Raw genomic sequence first — 19,512 nt, 5'->3', positions numbered from 1 at the left:
GTGGTTAAGACTCTGCTTTCACTGCCTTTCACTGCCATGGACCTGGGTTCGATCCCTGGTGGCAGAGCTAAGGTCCCACAAGTCGTGTGGTGCAGCCAAAAAAAACCACAAAAGGTTATACAAGTTCTCTCTCCACTGCAAAAGCCATTCACAACCCAACTCCACTAAAACTGAGTCAGCAAAGACTTTGTTGCTAAATCCTTTAGGTTAGATGTGGGTTTTTTTTCCCATTCCTTTTAACATTTAAAATTAACTGCTTTGTTCTCCTTAAAAACAGCAGCCTTCTCTTAAAACTTCTCTGACCTCACACTCAATGGGTTTTCCTTCTCTTTCTCTGGCTGCCCCTTAGTCTCATTTTGGGGTTCTTCCTCTAGCTGTCTCCAGGCCCTTTTCTCTCAGCCTCCCCGGGGTGGTTTCATGCACTCTCATGGCTTCAAATGAACATCTATGTTCTGACGATTCCTTTTTTTGGAATCAAAAAATCAGCCTAGATCTCTCTTCCAAGCTCCAGATAACACATCTAGTTGGCATCTCCTTTTGGATGTTCAGAATGGCACCTCAGATTAGTATGTCCAAGATCTGAACATATGGTCTTTACCCAAAACTTACATTATGTACCTTAGCAAATGATGCTACCATCTACCCAGTTGCACAAACCAGAAACCTGGATGTCATTGTTGAATCTAAAATTCTATCATTCTCTGCCTCCAAAAATCAAGTTTTTCCAGTTTTATCGATTACTTCTCAAATCCAGCCACTTTTCACCTTACCTACTGGTAACACTCTAGTACAGGCCACTGGAGTTTCCAATCTAGATTATTGTACCATCCTCCCTAGGTGTTCTCCCCCTGTAGTCAAGTCTCCAGTTACCCAAAGTGTTCTCTGAATAAACGCAAATGGGATTCCCTCCGGTCCTCAAAGCCCTTCAAAGGCTATTGCTTTTGCCTCAGGATAACTCTACCATAGCTTACAAGGTTTCTAGTCTTGTCTGTACATTTCACTCCTTGCTGCCTAGGTGGCTGCCATACTTCTTTAGTTCTCTACTTTTAGCCTGTCTGCTCCCTTGCCTCTTGCCCTGGCATATGCAGTCTCCTTTGCCCAGACAATCTCTTCCACCTGTCCACACCACAGAAATCACCCCATTTGACCTGGCTAATTTCTACTCATCCCTCAGGTCTCGTTTGGACATCATTTCCTCCTGGAAACTTTTCTTGAGAAGCTTTCCCCTCAAACCAGTTAGGTACCCACTTTATGTGCACTCATAATATCTTGTTCTGCCCCTCTCAATGCATCTTGACACTGTATCCCTCACTGGACTGCAAGCTACTCAAGAGCAGAGTTGTTTTTTTCATTGATTAAATCCTCTGGCACATAGGTGTGCAATAAACATTTGTGTGAATAATTGTATTAATCATGCCTTTATTTCTTTCATTTTCTGCGGTTTTGACATCTGGGGCCTTGCTGAGACTGCCCTTCCCAGGGCTAGCTAATTTCTAGAGATAGCAAAAGACTCCCCTTCTGAGTGTGCCTTTCATATGCAAACCAGCCAGGGAAAAGCCCGTACTCTCCAACCACCTCCTTTATCGAGCTCACAAGCCAAGGCATTTTTCCTCTGCTATAATGACCCCAGGGCCAGGTAACAACAGCTCTGGACAGCCCCTAAATCCCAAGGCCCGCTGTAATTATTCAAACTAGTCAGTCTTAAACCTACTTAGCCTGCTTCCCAGCCTCTGCTATTCCCTCCCACAAAACTCAATAAAAGCTCTCAACCATACTTTATTTCCCCTTTCCCCCTCTGCCTCCTGACCCACCCTAGTTCTTCCCCGGGTGGACTTAAAACTATTTGCGTATGCTGTGTTTACAATTGGTTTGGTATGAAATATTTTATGCATGTGGACAAGACAGTCGGAAAGAAAAATGGGGGGTGGGGAGGAATAAGAACTGTATTAGGGTGGTTTATATATGGCTTTTTCCAGACATTTTTATAATAACATCAGGCAACACATTTTAACGCCCACCGTGGACAAAGAAGATGGGGAAGCCACCTCGAAAGGGGGGTGAAAGAGCAGACAGGATAACTCTGCTCTCAGCGAAAACTCCGGGCTCGGAAGAGGGGGGCATCGGGCCTGGGCCGCGTGATTCTGCGCAAGCGCACCACCGCCCGCCTTCCTCAGAAGCCGGAACCCTGGCGACTCGTTTCGACGCTTCCCAGGCTGCAGGGAAAGCTCAGTTCTCCGCCCTCCCGGAAGTTGTTGCACAGTCGTTTCCGGGGCGGCGTGAGGTTGGGGAGGACTCCGAATGGGTCGCAGCCGCAGCCGGTCCCCGCGAAGGGGTGAGTCCAGAAGCAGTTCTGAGGGTCTGGGGCTCGGTCGAAGACCCGTCCCCCATTTTGTTCCCAGTCCAAGGGCCGCGGAGAGGGGGGACCTTTTCTCAGGAGGAGAAGAGAAGGGGTGGATGGGGAACGAAGACCTGGGCCCTACACGTTTCAGCCCTCGGATTTGAAGGCAGTTTTTTTCCGAAGTTGGGGTTTCGCTGACCCTTTGTCACCCTCATACAGTAACTTTTGTTGTACTTGTGGCTGGGGAATGTAGAGTCAGGCCACGGTTCCCTTCATTTCTGGGTGACCGATTGCAAGTCATTCAGCCTTCCTGCGTCCGAGTTCCCGTAATTAGACATTGGGGGTAATATTGCTTACCTTTAAAAACTGAAGTGAGAATTGATGCCACACTGCGTAACATTCAGCATGTGATACCGCCAGGTTCTTAAATGCTCAGGGTTTCCTTCCTAGTTTATAGTAGGGAAATCGATGGTTAGGAGTTTGCGTGCAGGGAGCTCACCTCGTAAGCTCACCTCGTAATGTCTTCTGGCCCATGAAGTGGGCAGTGAGAGGTAGAGAAGCCAGGACTTGGATCGGGAGATGTCAGGTAGTCCCTCGATTCTGCCCCCTCGTTAGTTTTTATCACCTTCAGCTAATCAGGGTTGATCTTAAAAGTTAAATGAGCCCTCGAGCCACAAAGGGCTATTGAGCACTTAACATGTTCTCAATCGGAATTGAGAGCTGCTGTTGAAGTCGAATACACACCGGATTTCTTTGATTTAATGCGGAAAAAAGAAAGAATAAAGTGTCCATTTTTTTATAATGAGCACATGTTGAAATGCTAATAGTTTGGATATATTGGGTTAAATCTATACTTTTAAAATTAATTTCATGCGTCTTTTTTACTTTTTTAATGTGACATCTAGAAATGGCGCGCATTATATTACTATTGGTCGGCGCAGCATCCAGTAGATGTTGGAGGTAATTTTCGGCTCTACAATTTTGTATTTATATTAGAGCGTAGGCGGTCCCGGTCCACCTCCCGAGAGAGAGAACGCAGGCGCCGAGAAAGGTCCCGGTCCCGAGAGCGAGACCGGAGAAGAAGCCGCTCTCGATCCCCGCACAGAAGACGTTCCAGGTAAGTGCAGAAAATAACCAGAAGTTTTACCACAGCTTTGTAGTCGCTGCGCTTGACTCTGTTGTTATCACTTACAAAGGCACTTATGATTTCATGAAATGAGGGGAACTTTATCCCACTTTATTCTAAACCTAACATTCCCATTGATAAAATGGGGTTAATAACATTCCACATAGTAGAGTTGCCGTGAGGAGTAAATGAGAAATAATACATGAAAAGCACTTAGCAAGAGTAAGAAATAAGTGTTTTGTATTTTTGTCTTGCTTTCTTTATTTACTTTTGGTGATAATAATTTATTCAAGTATATAATCAAGAATGTGAGGGCTTCCCTGGTGGCGCAGTAGTTGAGAGTCCGTCCGCCTGCCGATGCAGGGGACACAGGTTCGTGCCCCGGTCCGGGAAGATCCCACATGCCGCACAGCGGCTGGGCCCGTGGGCCATGGCCGCTGAGCCTGCGCGTCCGGAGCCTGTGCTCCGCAACGGGAGAGGCCACAACAGTGAGAGGCCCGCGTACCGCAAAAAAAAAAAACCAGAATGTGAGATCTTGGAAGAATCTTAGAAGTGGACTCTGATTCTTTTTTTTTTTTAATAAATTTATATATTTATTTTTGGCCGCGTTTGGTCTTTGTTGCTGCATGCAGGCTTCTTATTGTGATGGCTTCTCTTGTTGCGGAGCACCGGCTCTAGGCACGCAGGTGTCAGTAGTTGTGGCTCACGGACTCTAGAGCGCAGGCTCAGTAGTTGTGGCGCACGGGCTTAGTTGCTCCATGGCACGTGGGATCTTCCTGGCCCAGGGATCGATCCCGTGTCCCCTGCATTGGCAGGCGGATTCTTAACCAATGCGCCGCCAGGGAAGTCCTTGGACTCTGATTCTTAATAAGCATCAGACACATTTGTTTGTTTCATTGCTTTTTTCTGCCTTACAGAAAATTTTTTTGCCCTAGCTATACTGAGTGTAACTGATGATTAAACAATAAATAATTTTTTGCTAACAGTCAGGGCCTAGGCAGAACCTTCTCCCTCATTCTGCTTTGGGGAACAAATTCCTGGTGCTCTAGAGCCTGGCTTTTGTTCAGCCTTTACCTTGCAGGCACTCATGTATATCTGTGCTCATCAGCACAAGTGGCCGGTATGTCTCTGTTTCTGACATTTTTACTTATTAAATTTTAGATCCCCAAGACGACATAGATCCACATCTCCTTCCCCTTCTCGACTAAAAGAAAGAAGAGATGAGGAGAAGAAAGAAACAAAAGAAACAAAGAGCAAAGAACGTCAGATAACTGGTAATGTTATTAGATAAATAACTGTAGGAAAAGTACAGCCATGTTTAGATAACTACAGTTATGATAAAATTATAAAAGTATAATTTTTGAACATTTAACTATTAAGTTTTTAATAGTGTTCATTGCATGTAGTTTTGAGATGTTGTTTTAGTTGTACCTTAGTTGCTGGTTATCTGGTGCTCTAGATACAAGGACAGTTAAAAACATGAGAATATTATATTTTGGAAGTATCGTCAAAACTAGTGTTCTGTCTGATATTAAAGATGGTCCTTCCTAAAGGCTCCAAGCATGTCATTTTAAAAACACTTATTTATTTATTTTTTGCTGCGTTGGGTCTTCGTTGCCGAGTGGGGGCCACCCTTCATTACAGTGCGTGGGCTTCTTATTATGGTGGCCTCTCTTGTTGCGGAGCACGGGCTCCAGGCACGTGGGCTTCAGTAGTTGTGGCTCGTGGGCTCTAGAGTGCCGGCTCAGCAATTGTGGTGCACGGGCTTAGTTGCTCCGCGGCATGTGGGATCCTCCCGGACCAGGGATCGAACCTGTGTCCCCTGCATTGGCAGGCAGATTCCTATCCCCTGTGCCACCAGGGAAGCCCCCAAGCATGTCCTTTTAAGCAGTCTCTTACGATGGAGGAAGGAGAGCGCAATCCTTCCTTGCCCCTTAAGTTATATGCTATCCAAATTGAGGAATTTCTATCATTAAACTCAAGTCTTTAGCTAATTGTTTAGTGTATTCTCTGCTGGTAAGCCACCTCTCTTTTTATATGTATAGAATGATAGAGTTTAAAATTTTGTCACTTATTTTTGTAGAGGAAGACTTGGAGGGCAAAACAGAGGAAGAAATAGAAATGATGAAGTTAATGGGATTTGCCTCCTTTGACTCCACAAAAGTAAGTAAAACATGTAACCAGTTAAGTATTCTTATTTGAACTGATCTGTCCCATTTTTCCATATTCTTTTACTATCACTTGTAATTTCTTTCATTGATACAGGTTTTTTGTTAGAAGACAGTAACTATCTGTGTGAAGGGATTTGAAAGCAAAGAGAAGGAAGTGGTGAGCTGCCATTGGAATTCAGGGAGTGTTTGCCTGGGATATTTGAGTTAGATCTTAAAGGGCCAGTAGAGGTGATCAGACAAAGAAGAGGAGGACGATGATTTGAAGCAGGGGGAAAAGCTCATGACAATGCCATGTAGGCATTAAAGAGCATAGAGTATTGTGGGAATTTCAAATTCAGTGACTAGTGAAAGCATGTTGGTGGGCTGGTGGCTATGAATGAGGCTAGAAATAGAGGTGGGAGGCAAATCGCAGAAGGCTTGTGATATCCTTAGCCATGCTGAGGAACTTAGAGTTGATTCTTTAGGTGATGAGAGGAAGCAGTGGTTTTTAAGCAAGGGAGTAACATACGTGTGTTTTAGAATGATGATCTGGGGCTTCATGGAGGACAGATGGGAGGCTGAGAGAACTGCCGTCGTGCAGTGAAAGATGATGAAGGCCTGAACTGAGAAGAGGGGCTGGAATATGGAGAACCATTCAGGAACCAGAGTTAGTGGTGGTGGGATGGAGGTGAGTAGTCAGTGATGACTCTGAAGTGTCAGGCTGATAGGGTTAACCAAAGAAAGGATTATAGGAAGGGGAAATGCTGTGAAACAGAACGAAGCGCAACTGCCAGATAAAGATGGCATTGCGTAGATGCATGCATATCTCATAGCTCAGAAGAGGGGTTGACAGGAGTTTGAATGCTCTCTAGCCCTGACCATAATCCTGGAGAGAATAAGGAAGTAGGGGAGGCAAAAGCGGGAGGGATTGTGGAGTGGGAGATGAAGAGAGGGAGGGGGGAGAGAGATAGGGAGATAGGGAAGTACGGCAAAGGGGAGATGGAGGGAGAGAGGAAATTGAATGAAGAGAGAAGGGAGGATAGAGAGAGGAAGCTAGTAAGCATAGGCAGGGAGAGTGTGTGTGGAGAGAGAGAAAATATATTTTAAAAACTTTCTTTTATAGAATTTTAAGTCCTTTTAATTTTGCAAAATGAAGTTGGAATTTTTGAGGAGAATTGTCAAAAATAATCCACTTCCCCTAATCTTGTGTTCCATTGAGTTGTGAACGGAGTGGGGTAATCTCAGGTGCTATAAGAGTTTCTTTCTAACTGATGTGATTATGTGGGGCTCCCATGTATTTTTTTTAAATGACAGTGTATGACCTAAGAGGAGTACCAGAGGTATGACTGTTATGAGGTGAGAAAATTAAGAATGCGCTCTTGTTCTCACAAATGGTTATGTGAACCCCATTTTAGAATTTAATGCAGTTTATGTCTCAGGTTTTTTTCCTGAATATACCAAATCCTTACTTGTTATTCAAAAGAACATTTTATGAGTGAACTGGTTTATTAATACATATATTGGGTAAATATATGGATAAAAATATCTCCAAAATGAGACAACTAAATTTTATTGTTTTTAGAATAGTGAAGGACCTTCACTATTAGAATTCTTTTCTTTTTTGGTTTTACTGTTGCCGGATATTATGTTTGAAATTCCTGAGAATCAGATGTAAAGATGGAGCCACTACTTTTAAATGTAGTCTTTTAAATGTTTGTGTATAAAGGAGAAATTAAGTGAGAATTTATAGATCCCATAAAAATTATGGAGTACCACAAGAACAAATGATGTCAGTTGTTTTTTTAATGACATCTACAAGGATGTTAATTTAATTCATATGCAGTTGGCTTCATGACTATCAGTTACAAAGTCTCTCAGCTCATTTGTATTTTTCAGTAATGTGTATCTTGTGATATTTCATCATTAATCTATGGTGGAACCTCTTCATATGCCAACGTAGTCACTTATTTTCTCTTCCATTTTAGCATTCTGGAAAGTTTCAAAGTTTGGCTATGCTTATTAATGGATAATTTTCTATTCCAGCATGTAAATGAGAGGAGAGCTAATAATATACAACTCTGCAAATAGTTTTCAAAAATCAGAAAGCCTTTAGTAATTGAACTTAGTAAAAAGGTTAACATCATTTACTTTTTTTTCCAAGTCATGCCTACCTCCTATTCTTGGGAGGTTAAAATAATACACCTTAAGTAATTTACTCAGTCCCCCGGCCCCCAAAATGCAGTGAAAACAGGAATAGAAAAGGAAGACCAAATATACTTGTTTTAGCTCAACTTCAAATACATACCTCACCTGTGCATGCCAGTGGATAGGAATCCTTTTTTTTGGCCTAACACAGATATCTAATAAGTATGCTAAACAGGGTACACGCCCATGTGTAATAATAGGGGAGGGAGGTTATGTGTGTGTTCCTGCACATGCACTCATGGTGGCATTAACTGGCAGTGTTCATACATTTAACAGTCATTTTCTGAGTACCTGCAAGTGCAGTAGCCTAGGATGTGACAGTTGCAAAGGTCACTCACAGCCATATCCCTCCATCAAGCTCCATATGAGCTTGCAGTCTGATGGGAAATAACATCATGTATATGATGTTATACATCATGATCATGCAGAGTAGAAAATGCAGGGTATTGTGAGGAAAGCACAGTTAACATTCTATGGGAGTTAGAGAAGAGGGTGCTTCCTGGCAGCTGGATCATTTGAATTGGGCCTTGAAGGATGCATAAGAACCAGATGGTTGAAGATTGGATGGGGGTCAGGAAGACAATTCAGCCATGAGGAACAGAAAGGGGAACAGGTTGAATCAAAAGACCCATAAAGGAATTACTGGGAAAAAAAAGTCTGAGATACAAGTGATACAACATTAGCATCTGTTATTCTGATTCTTGATTTAAAAATCAAAACTTCAAGGCCTATGTAAGAAATGGGATTTAGATAGGAATGGTGACTGATTTGAGAATGCCATCAGTTAAGGTCGTAAGTTAAATTTTTGTGAATGGATTTTTCTAGAGAAAATATCCATAACTTGTATTTGGTTTTGAAGAATTCTTTGACCAGAAAAGGTGAGGCTCTGCTACCCAATTTCCCTGTATGTCTTGCATATAATACATATACCATGAGTGTTTGTTGGTTTGAATATTGGTTTATTTGCTTATGTGTGACTATAAAAAATGTGAACAGAGAGTTATAACGCTTGGGAGATCATGGGATATCATCAGGATCTGAAAATTCTTTCACTCATTGGACTACCTCATGCTTAAATGAATCTTGCCATTTAAGAGGGTCTGTGGGATGCAGCTCTTTGATCAAGGCATATAATATGTTCTTTCTCTGGTGTGTTGTTTGCTCGTTTGTGTGTGTGTTTTGTTTTTTGTTTCTTGCTTTTCTCCAGGGGAAAAAGGTGGATGGCTCTGTAAATGCCTATGCCATAAATGTGTCTCAGAAGAGGAAGTATAGGTATGCATAGCTGCCATTATTATGTTTGAACTAATATAAATTATATGCTTGGGAAAGAATTTTTTATGGGATAATGATGTTTGTAGGAAATGTAGCAGTTTTCCAAACAGTTCCTTACTTTAATAGTTTCCATATCGTCCCTTGCTTTAACCTTCCTTGTTTATATTCTTGTATGTTAAAATAGTTTCCCATTTACATGTGAACTAGTAACTATTATAAAGAAGGGTAGTTGGCTTAAATATTTTAGGGCTCTAAGTAGTTCTTTCTTCAAAATAACATAGTCTTAAGTCTTTAGGCTTTAATTTCATTATAATTATAGGTTTTAAAATAGATTCCTCTTGAATTATTTACCTAACTTGATTGTATAAGGATTTCAACTGTAAATATCCTTCTGTTAAATATAGGTATATTTTATTAATACCACAGAACAAACCAATCCATACTTGAAATCTCAATGAATGGAAAAGTCAAGACATCTTAAAACATTGCCTTTCTGTCTACATTTATCACTGATAAAAGACTAATATTCCAATTAATTTAGAATATGAATAGTGTGATTTGAGACTGCTGTGAGTTAAAGTACCAGAATCATCAACAGTCCATTGTAAAATTACCTTCAATTAAGGTCTTATGGGGAGAACTAGTACAGTGTGAAATCAGATTTGCTTGATGAGTATGTATTTTGAAACTCTTCTCTATTTCCTTAAACTAGCTAGGTGTTTAGTGTTACCTAAAATAAATACGGATTTTCAGTTGATTTTTTTAAAGTCTGTAGAATCTTCCCAAATAATATTGAAAGTATATTTCCGTACCTCTATTTGGATTTTAACTTTGAATACTTCTTGCCCTAGACTCTGCCATTTTAAAAATGGTTTATAGGTTTAATTTCTGAAGCAAGTGATTAGTTCTTTTATAAGACGAATCCAGAATTTTTTTAATGACAATAAATTTTCTCATCATAGGCAGTACATGAATCGAAAAGGTGGATTCAACAGACCTTTGGATTTCATTGCATGAGAATTGAAATATTGAAGAATGATTTTTTTCCCCTCATCTTGATGAGAACAGTGGATTTTGTATTTAATATGCATCAAAAACAGGATCACAGTCCCTCCTCCTTGTAAAGTAAGAAAAGTTTATTTATGATGTGTGTAGTTCACTTACCCTGCCTCAAAAAAAGGTTAAATATTACATTTTTTTCCTTTAGGAAATTTCATTTGGGGCAATCATCAACCCCATTTTTTTTCCTTATTCCTATGGAAACTGTATATGTCTTCTTCTTGGATGCTCTCTATGACTTTTTAAAACACATAAGAGTAATTTGGAAGTAAGTTTCTCAAATAAAGCAATATTTTTACCCTTTTGTATTTGATACTTTTATTACTAGGTAAAAGAATCTCCCTACACGTTTTCTTTTTTCATACATAGATTTAGATATCATGATTCTTTATAGTTTAAAAATTAGAAGAATGAAAAAGTATAACTGGATTTTTGTATCTTCTGTGTTTTTTTCCCCCAAATACCATTTTTTCCCCAATAGAAAAGTAATACATGCTTATTATTTTAAAAATTAAAAAAAAAAAACTTGGAAGAAATCAGAAAGTAGGGGGAAAAAGCCAAAAATCAGCCAATAATCTACCACCAGAATATTAATATTTTGGTATATGTGTTTCCAGGCTCCTATGGGTATGTATTTCTTGCCCCTACCCAAAGAGATCAGAATGTTTATGCCGCTCTCTTTTACTAATCCTTATACTCCCGTGTACTGTGAACTTTTTTTTTCGGCTGCATTGGGTTTTTGTTGCTGCACTTGGCCTATCTCCAGTTGCGGCGAGCTGGGGCTACTCTCTGTTGCAGTGCGCGGGCTTCTTATTGCGGTGGCTTCTCTTGTTGCAGAGCATGGGCTCTAGGCGCGCAGGCTTCAGTAGTCGTGGCTTGCAGGCTCTAGAGCGCAGGCTCAGTAGTTGTGGTGCACGGGCTTAGCTGCTCCGCGGCATGTGGGATCTTCCCAGACCAGGGCTCAAACCCGTGTCCTCTGCATTGGCAGGCGGGTTCTTAACCACTGCGCCACCAGGGAAGCCCATACTGTGAACATTTTTTTAAATGCTCTTATAAATTCTTTGAAAACTTACCTTTTAATAGCTAGTTGGTTATAGTGGTACCATAATTTATTAATCCTTTATTGGTGAACATTGCCTTCCCTCCCATGATTTGCTATTAGAATTAAAGCTGTGAGTAGATTATTTAGGGGTTAAAAAAAAAACCAAAATACAACACCAGGACATCCCCAGCAGTCCAGTGGTTAAGACCCTGCCTTCTAATGCAGGAGGCGCAGGTTGCATCCCTAGTCGGGGAACTAAGATCCCGCATGCCCATGCCATGCAGTGTGGCCAAAAAAAACCCAAAACAAAACAAAACACAACACCTGTGAGTAGTATCCCTGTTACACGTATCTTTTTGTACTTGTTGCCTTATTTCCTCATGTTTCATTCTTGGAGGTGGCATTGCTGGGTGAGATAAAGGGTGCATGTTTTACCCTTTGTGTGCATGTTTTAAGGCTTTTTTTTAATATTTATTTTTATTTTTTGGCTGCATCTGGTCTTAGTTGTGGCACGCAGGATCTTTCGTTGCAGTGCACAGGCTGGTCTCTAGTTGTGATGCGTGGGCTTCTCTCTAGTTGTGGCGCGTGGGCTTCTCTCTAGTTGTGGCTCACCGGCTCCAGAGCATGTGGGCTCTGTAGTTGTGGCATGCAGGCTTAGTTGCCCCGCGGCCCTCACCAGTGAAGTATGAGCATTTCCATTTCATATACATGTACCAGTATTGAGTGTAGTTTTTTCTTAAGTTTCCACTCTGAAGGTTAAAATAATGGCATTTGGTTTTGTTTAATTTCTGAGGAAGGTGAACATTTTAAGAATGTGTTAGCCATGTATATTTCTTTTGTTTAATACTAATTCCAGACCTTGGGTCCATTTGTCTTTTGACAAGCTTTTCTTTTTCTTATTTGAAGGAAGCTCTTTTTATATTGAAGATAATGACTATTACCTATTCTGTTTCTATCTCACTGATATTTGAGGCTTTGTGGCTAGATTTTAAATTTTGTGTTGTATTTTTTTGAGTAAGTAATATAAACACATGGAACACAATTTAGACAGCACAAAGGGTATATAGTGATGAGGTAATTGTGTATCCTTTCGGAGATATTCCATGTATACACAAGCATATAATATATATGTATATTATTACTCAAATTTGAGCAAACTCTACACACTATTTTGCACCTGTTGTTTTTTCATTTACTACTACATCTTAAGATTGTTTCTTATATTGCCCCTTATTTTTTAAGGGCAGCAATTATAGTTCGTTGTAGGATGGACTATAATTGGACATTCAAGTTGTTTCTTATCTTTTGGTATTAAAAAAAAAATAATATGGGGACTTCCCTGGTGGCACAGTGGTTAAGAATCTGCCTGCTAGTGCAAGGGACACGGGTTTGAGCCCTGGTCCTGGAGGATCCCACATGCCGCAGAGCAACTAAGCCCGTGCACCACAACTACTGTGCCTGCGCTCTAGAGCCCATGAGCCACAACTACTGAGCCCGCATGCCACAACTACTGAAACCTGTGTGCATAGAGCCTGTGCTCCACGCCAAGAGAAGCCACCACAATGAGAAGCCCGCGCACCGCAACAAAGACCCTATGCAGACAAAAATAAACGAATAAATAAATTTATTTTTTTTAATGATGTAATTACTATTCTTATATGTCCATGATTTTACAAGTGTCTAGCTGGATTTTAAATCCATACTGCGTCTGAAATTTGACCACCTATTGTAGGTCTCTAAAAGCTTTCCTGGCAAATGAGTTCCCTGTAAAGAAAATAATAGTAGTATGACTGCATTGCATAATACAGTGTACAGAGCACCTTGGTTCATTTAATCCTTATCAGATAGAGCAGGTACTATTATCTCCATTCCCAGATGAGAAACCTGAGGCTATTCAGACCTAGAGGCAGAAATGATTAATGTTTACACTACCTACTGGCTTCAGTACTTAAATATTTAAATGTGCTGCATCAGCTGCACAACTTGTAGTACCCATTGCACAAGTGTCACTACCCCGAGCAGGTGGATTATTCTGCTTAGACTTTTTGCCAGGTAAGCTAAATAGATTCTCATACGCCCACCCTCCAAAATACTGTCTATCTGTAAATTATCTATGACAAGGACTTTCTGACCACATTTTTGCACATCTAAAGAAATGAGACCCAATTGTTGTCTTATTGGGAAGCTAAAACTTCTGGGATGAAATAATATGCCCAAAATCAGATGATAGATTTTTGGGTTGTCATGTTAGTGTGGTTTTAGTAGAGATTTGACTTGAGATCCTCAAGGCAGCATACTTTGTAAAGAAATAATCTGAGAATACCCGGTAGGTCAATAGGTTCACTCTCCGTAAGCTAACACCAAAGAAATGGAACAGGAGGAAATCTTTAAAGATCCAGAGATAAGACACCTCTGATCTTAATAGAAGTCTTGGTTTGAAGGAACTTTTATCCATCAGATCATCTGATTCTGTAAGAATAAGAAAAATGGAGCATCCTTGTCTTCCTCTAACAGGCTACTGCCTCTCAGAAGACATAAGTTTTGCCAAATCTTCTAAGTATCTAAATGCTAAGAGTGTTCTAGGGCCCAATCCATGGACTCTCCAATCTCCCTCTGGTGAGTCGTCCATCCACATAGCTTCAAACGTCTTCTGCCATGGCTCTCAAATTTATATTTCTAGCCTGACCATTTTACTGAATTCCAGGCTTGTATATGCACTTGGATTATTAGGCAGCTCAAATTTAAGATGAATTGAATTCTCATTTCCCTGCCCAGTCTTCTTCTCTGAGGCTTCCCCATCTCAGCAAGTGGCCTCTCCATTTACACCTTTGCTCAGAGCAAAATCCTTAGGGGGTCATCCTTGACTCCGCTCTTTCTCCTGTGCCCCGCATCTGATTCATTAGAAATCCTTTTGGCTCTAACATCAGAGTGTATTTTGAATCCAACCACTGTTTTCCCCAGATTTACTGTGATATAATTGACACAATTTTAAGATATTGAAAGTGTATGTTGTGATTTGATGTACACTGAATCTGACTACTATTCACCATCTGTACTAACAGAAGCCATCTCTCTTGCCTGGACTACTACAGTAACCCCCTAATAGGTTTCCTTCCCTCTTCAGCCTCAGTTTATTCTCCACCTAGCAGCAGAGTGAACCTTTTAAAATGTACATCTGGTCACATTGCTTCTGGCTCTGGTGGTTTTCTATCATTTAGAGTGAAGACCAATCCTTACTGTGCTCTACATATCTGTATAGTTTGGAACCTGGCTTCCTGCAGCCTCACCCTTGCTATTGCACTCAGCCACGCTGCTAGCCTCCTTGCTGTTCCTTGAGAACAGGTATGCATCTACCTGAAGAGTCTTCCAACTTGCTTTTCTTTCCGGAATGTTCCTCCTTCCCCTCCCCCACCTCTCAGATTTACATGGTTAGTAGATTTACGTGGTCATGTTGTTCAGGTCACTGCTCAAAATAAGTTCATTCCTAACCACCTTGTCCAAGTGTCCACCTTGTCCAAATAGTAGCTTCCCCTTCCCTCTCTATCCCTTTACCCTGTTTTACTCTTTTTATTTAGCGTTTTAAAAATTGAGATAAAATTCACCCTTTAAAAGTATATCATTTCAGGGAATTCCCTGGCGGTCCAGTGATTAGGACTCCGTGCTTCCACTGCAGGGGGCATGGGTTCAATCCCTGGTCAAGGAACTAAGATCCTGCAAGCGGTGTGTGGCACAGCCAAAAATAAGTAAATAAATAAAGTACACCATTTCAGTGGTTTTAGTATATTTACAGAGTTAAGTATTTATTACCACTATCTAATTCTAAAATATTTTTATCATCCTAAAAAGAAACCCCATACTCATTAAAGTCACTCCTCATCCCTCCCTATCCACCTCTACCCTCCACCCCAGAAACCACGAAATGTACTTTCTGTCTCTAAAGGTGTGCCTATTCTGGACGTTTTCATTTAAATGGATATTTCAAATGGATGGAATCACAAAATACGTGACCTTTTGTGTCTGGCACCTCTTGTGCTGCTTTTACATAGCATAATGTTTTCAAGGTTCATTTATGTTGTAGCATATATCAGTACTTCATCCCTTTTTATGGCTTATAATATTCTGTTCTGGGGATATACCGTATTTTTTAAAAAATTATTTTATTTATTTTGGCTGCGTTGGGTCTTCATTGCTGCGTGCAGGCTTTCTCTAGTTGTGGAGAGCGGGTGCTACTCTTTGTTGTGGTACACCGGCTTCTCATTGCGGTGGCTTCTCTTGTTGCAGAGCACGGGCTCTAGGTGCACCGGCTCCGTAGTTGTGGTACGCGCGCTCTAGAGCGCAGGCTCAGTAGTTGTGGCGCATGGGCTTAGTTGCTCCGTGGCGTGTGGGATCTTCCCGGACCAGGGCTCGAACCCGTGACCCCTACATTGGCAGGCGGATTCTTAACCACTGCGCCACAGGGAAGTCCCCACATTTTTATTTATAAGTCATCAGTTGATGGGCATTTGGGTTCTTCCACTTCTTGGCTATTACGAATAGTGCCACTATGAACATTCATATACAAGTTTTTGTATGAACATATGTTTTCAACGCCCTTGGGTATATAACTAGGAGAGGCACTACTGGGTCATACAGTAACTCTATGTTTAACTTTTTGAGGCACTGTCAAAACTGTTTTCCAAAGCAACGGCATTATTTTACATTCCCACCAGCAATGTATGAGGGTTCCAGTTTCTCCACATGCTCTGCAAAGTTTCCTTTTCCTTATAGCTTATCACGGCCTGACACACTCTATATTCACCTGTTACTGTCTGGTTCTTCCACTAGACTTTGAACTTTCAGGAGTAGCGCTTCTGTCTTGTTTGCTGCTGTAGCCCCGGCACCACACAGTGCCTGGCACACAGCAAAGCACTCAATAAATATCTGTTGAATTCATGAATATAGTTCAGTAAACTTTTTTCACTTAACCACTTCCCTTGGTGTTTTTTTTAAATTAATTTTTATTGGAGTATAGTTGATTTACAATGTTGTGTTAGTTTCTGCTGTACTGATACAGCAAAGTGAATCAATTATACATATACAAATATCCACTCTTTTAGATTCTGTTCCCATATAGGTCATTACAGAGTACTGAGTAGAGTTCCCTGGGCTATACAGTAGGTTCTTATTAGTTATCTGTTTTATATATAGTAGTATGTATACGTCAATCCCAATCTCCCAGTTTATCCTTCCCCCCTTTCCCCCTTGGTAACCGTAAGTGTGTTTTCTACATCTGTGACTCTATTTCTGTTTTATAAATAGGTTCATTAGATTCCACATATAAGCGATACCATATGATATTTGTCTTTCTCTGTCTGACTTACTTCACTCCACTTTCCTTGGTTTCTGAGTTAACCTTTAGTTCCCCAACTCATAAATGAATACATTTTTCCTATAAAAATTTTAAAACATTATGACAGCTAAATCTGTTTTGCACAGCCCTGGTTCACTGTGAATCCTTTGTGGTGTTTACTTCCAGATCTTATGCATGTATGTATGTAACAGAGTTAGTGTTGGAAATGAGGAAAATACACAGTTTGGCCTTCTTTTTTTTTTTTTTAACACAAATAATATGCTTTAGGGATCATTTTACAACTTATTTACTCAGCACTGCCTTGGGGATGTTTCCATGCCAACGTATGTACCTCTACCTTTTTTTTTTAACTGCTACATAGTGTTCAGTGTAATGTATGTACCCTTGTCTAGCCATTGCTCTATTTTTAAAGTAGCAAATATTTGTGGAATAACTAACTTTTGCAAAGCAGTGTTTTTAAAGGTTTTTAAATTTTAATTTTCTGATAATGGGTATCATGATATTTGAGTGTCCAAAGTAGCCACAAAGAAAGGGACTGATATTAAAGCAGAAAATTACAGTTCTGATTTTTACACTTAGAAGAATAAAATCAATTCCTCAAAAACTTATAAAACAGAATTCATTTTAATGTCATAGTGGTTAACTATGTCAAACTCAGTTATAAATAGTGTTTTTTAATTCAGCAGTTTGGGAACTTTTTAGACAGTTATATAATATCAACAGTTGTCTTCCCTGCCACTCTGAGGTACTCACTGAAAAGCACCTCTCTGGCAGAGCTCCTGTTGCATTTAATGAACCTTCCCCTCAGCACCGGCATTTACATACTGTCCTATACCCACCTGGAGTATAAACCTCTCAGAGGAAGGAAACTGGGGCTTTCTAAAATATGTAGTAAAGATTATCTGACAAGTATAATCTTTTGTGGTTCCCATTTTCAATATTTTCTTTTACTCCCCAGTTCTATTAGTTTAGCTTGATGCCTGATCAAAGATATAAACCATTGTCAGCCTACGTTTATCTTATTACAGATAGCTTTTTATTTAAAATTCTGGTCATAAAATTCAGGTTCAAACATTCTGGAATTTCGAATTCTTATTTTGGGGGTTGTGCCTATCTGTCAGTGCTTATGTAATGCCTTTGAAGTGCTAGATGCTGGGAGTCACCACTTCTACTTTGTTTTAGGATTTCATTTCTTTTTTCAAAATGTGTACTTTCAGATTATCTTATTTAACTGGTCATTGTAATGTATTTGTGTAAAATAATTTCCAGAAAAACAAGAAAAAACCCTTTGTTTTATACTTACTGCTTGATGTCCAGTAGATGGCACCAAATGCCCTTTGGAGTTCTTCATGATACTAATTCCTGGTTGGTATTGCTGGCTTACTGATCTTGTCTTCCACCACTGCCAAGGAACAGAAAGGGGTCCATTCTTTAGTCTAATGCTCTGATTGTTATATAACTTAGTATTTTTGTTTGGAGTTTAAGATAGACCTGTTGGTGTTTAAATGGTTCCTTGCCATATCTCAGATTTCAAACTTTTTTCCTTTTTTAATTTTGTATAAGTGTGATTTTCAGTCAGGGCAATTCTAGGGGAAGAATCATGACTTTGAAATAAGACTGGGTTTAAAAAAAAGAGTTGAGGGTAAGGGAAAGAGTAAAGAGAGTCTGAGTGTTCATAATAAAATCAAAGAGAAAATATAGAAGTATACAAAATCCAAAATTAAGGTAATGAAATCAAAGTGTTTTTACTGTCAGTTTGGGCTCTTTAGAATTGTATTCATTTCACTATGATTTTCAAATTTGTTTTACAGATAACTTGCAGTTAAAACATACTCTTTAAAACTTATATCCCCATTCTTCTAGCTTTTTTGTGCTTTCTTAAAAACCTTTATCTTCAGTGGTAAAGGTGAATATTTATTAGTTTTCATAAAGAATCACCTTTTAGGTCCAATTAACCATTAAAACCAGAAAATATGTGTTCTGTATGTCAGGCCTGGTTTACTGCGTATTAATTCTGTTGAGTTTATTTAATTTTAATGGATTTGTCAACCATTAAAAAGGACACATTTAAAAACTTACCATCATGATGTGTTTCTTTGTTTTTCCCCAGTGTTTGAGTGTCATTGTTTGTGACTCATATAGAAATCCGTCTCTTAGTTGTCTTGTTTTTAGAACAGCTACCAACTGGAGCATTGACACCATGGGCTCTGAGTGAAACAGATCTAGGTTCAGTTTCCATTTCTGGCTGAATGGATGTCTAGGAAAGTCATTTAGCTTCTTGGGCATCAGTTTCCTTATGTGCAAAATGTAGATAATTAACCTATCTAATGGGGTTATATTGAGGATTAGCAATAATGTAGGTAAGTTACCTGACAGGCTATTGTTTTCACATATTGGCAACAATAAACTTTTCTAAAAAGCTTTGTTAAATATGTTCATGCTTTACTCATTTCTATATTCAGGACTCTCAATTTACGAAGAGTTTTATTTCCGTTTCTTAAAATGAAGATGTCAGTATATTAACAGAGTAACTTGGGTCTTGAGATAGCTTAGGGAACAATTCCTAAATAAAGTTTCTAGTTCTGTCTATGTACATTTATATTGGTACCACACAAACACCATTCATAGCCGTCTTGAAAAGAAAGGATTCTTTTTGAGTGTTCTCCTCTAGAATTAAAAGGGAAGGAAAGACCCCGAAAGAGATTTATGTCAAAGAATCTCAGAATTCAACGCCAATCTGTAGGTACAGGAAGTTTCTGAGCTTTTAAAACCCAGTCGCGTGAGGGAGTAATTAGCCAGCACTTGGGGCGGGGGTAGTGCCTAGTGCCTTTGGAGAGCTCAGCTCTGTATACAGCCTCCCTACTCCAGCGCTTTCTGAGGAGAGAAAAAAACGCTGGGCGGCGAACACTGGACAGGAGACAGGCTTTTCCCCCGAGCCCCTCAGCCACGTGGCGCTCGGCGGAGCCCCAG

The 19,512-nt window shown here is 40.0% G+C and overlaps 1 protein-coding gene across 1 annotated transcript; it reads left to right on the top strand.

The window, feature by feature from the left end:
* Positions 1–2,239: 2,239 nt before the first annotated feature.
* SNRNP27 (small nuclear ribonucleoprotein U4/U6.U5 subunit 27) lies at positions 2,240–10,454 on the top strand. Its single transcript, XM_030877465.2, has 6 exons — positions 2,240–2,332; positions 3,335–3,455; positions 4,626–4,738; positions 5,548–5,627; positions 9,027–9,091; positions 10,054–10,454. Exons 1-6 carry the CDS (start codon positions 2,299–2,301, stop codon positions 10,106–10,108), a joined length of 468 nt encoding a protein of 155 aa, XP_030733325.1. The 5' UTR covers positions 2,240–2,298; the 3' UTR covers positions 10,109–10,454.
* Positions 10,455–19,512: the final 9,058 nt, after the last annotated feature.

The sequence above is a fragment of the Globicephala melas genome, chromosome 12, assembly GCF_963455315.2.
Source record: "Globicephala melas chromosome 12, mGloMel1.2, whole genome shotgun sequence".
NCBI classification, from domain to species: Eukaryota; Metazoa; Chordata; class Mammalia; order Artiodactyla; family Delphinidae; genus Globicephala; species Globicephala melas.
This window is presented reverse-complemented; position numbering and strand designations above follow the sequence as displayed.

Excerpts from the sequence above, each read along its gene's own strand:
- SNRNP27 (XM_030877465.2), top strand. The coding sequence starts at position 2,299 with ATGGGTCGCAGCCGCAGCCGGTCCCCGCGAAGGG. Across the intron at positions 3,456-4,625 it reads CCGCACAGAAGACGTTCCAG|ATCCCCAAGACGACATAGAT; the intron begins GTAAGTGCAGAA and ends ATTAAATTTTAG. Across the intron at positions 5,628-9,026 it reads CCTCCTTTGACTCCACAAAA|GGGAAAAAGGTGGATGGCTC; the intron begins GTAAGTAAAACA and ends GCTTTTCTCCAG.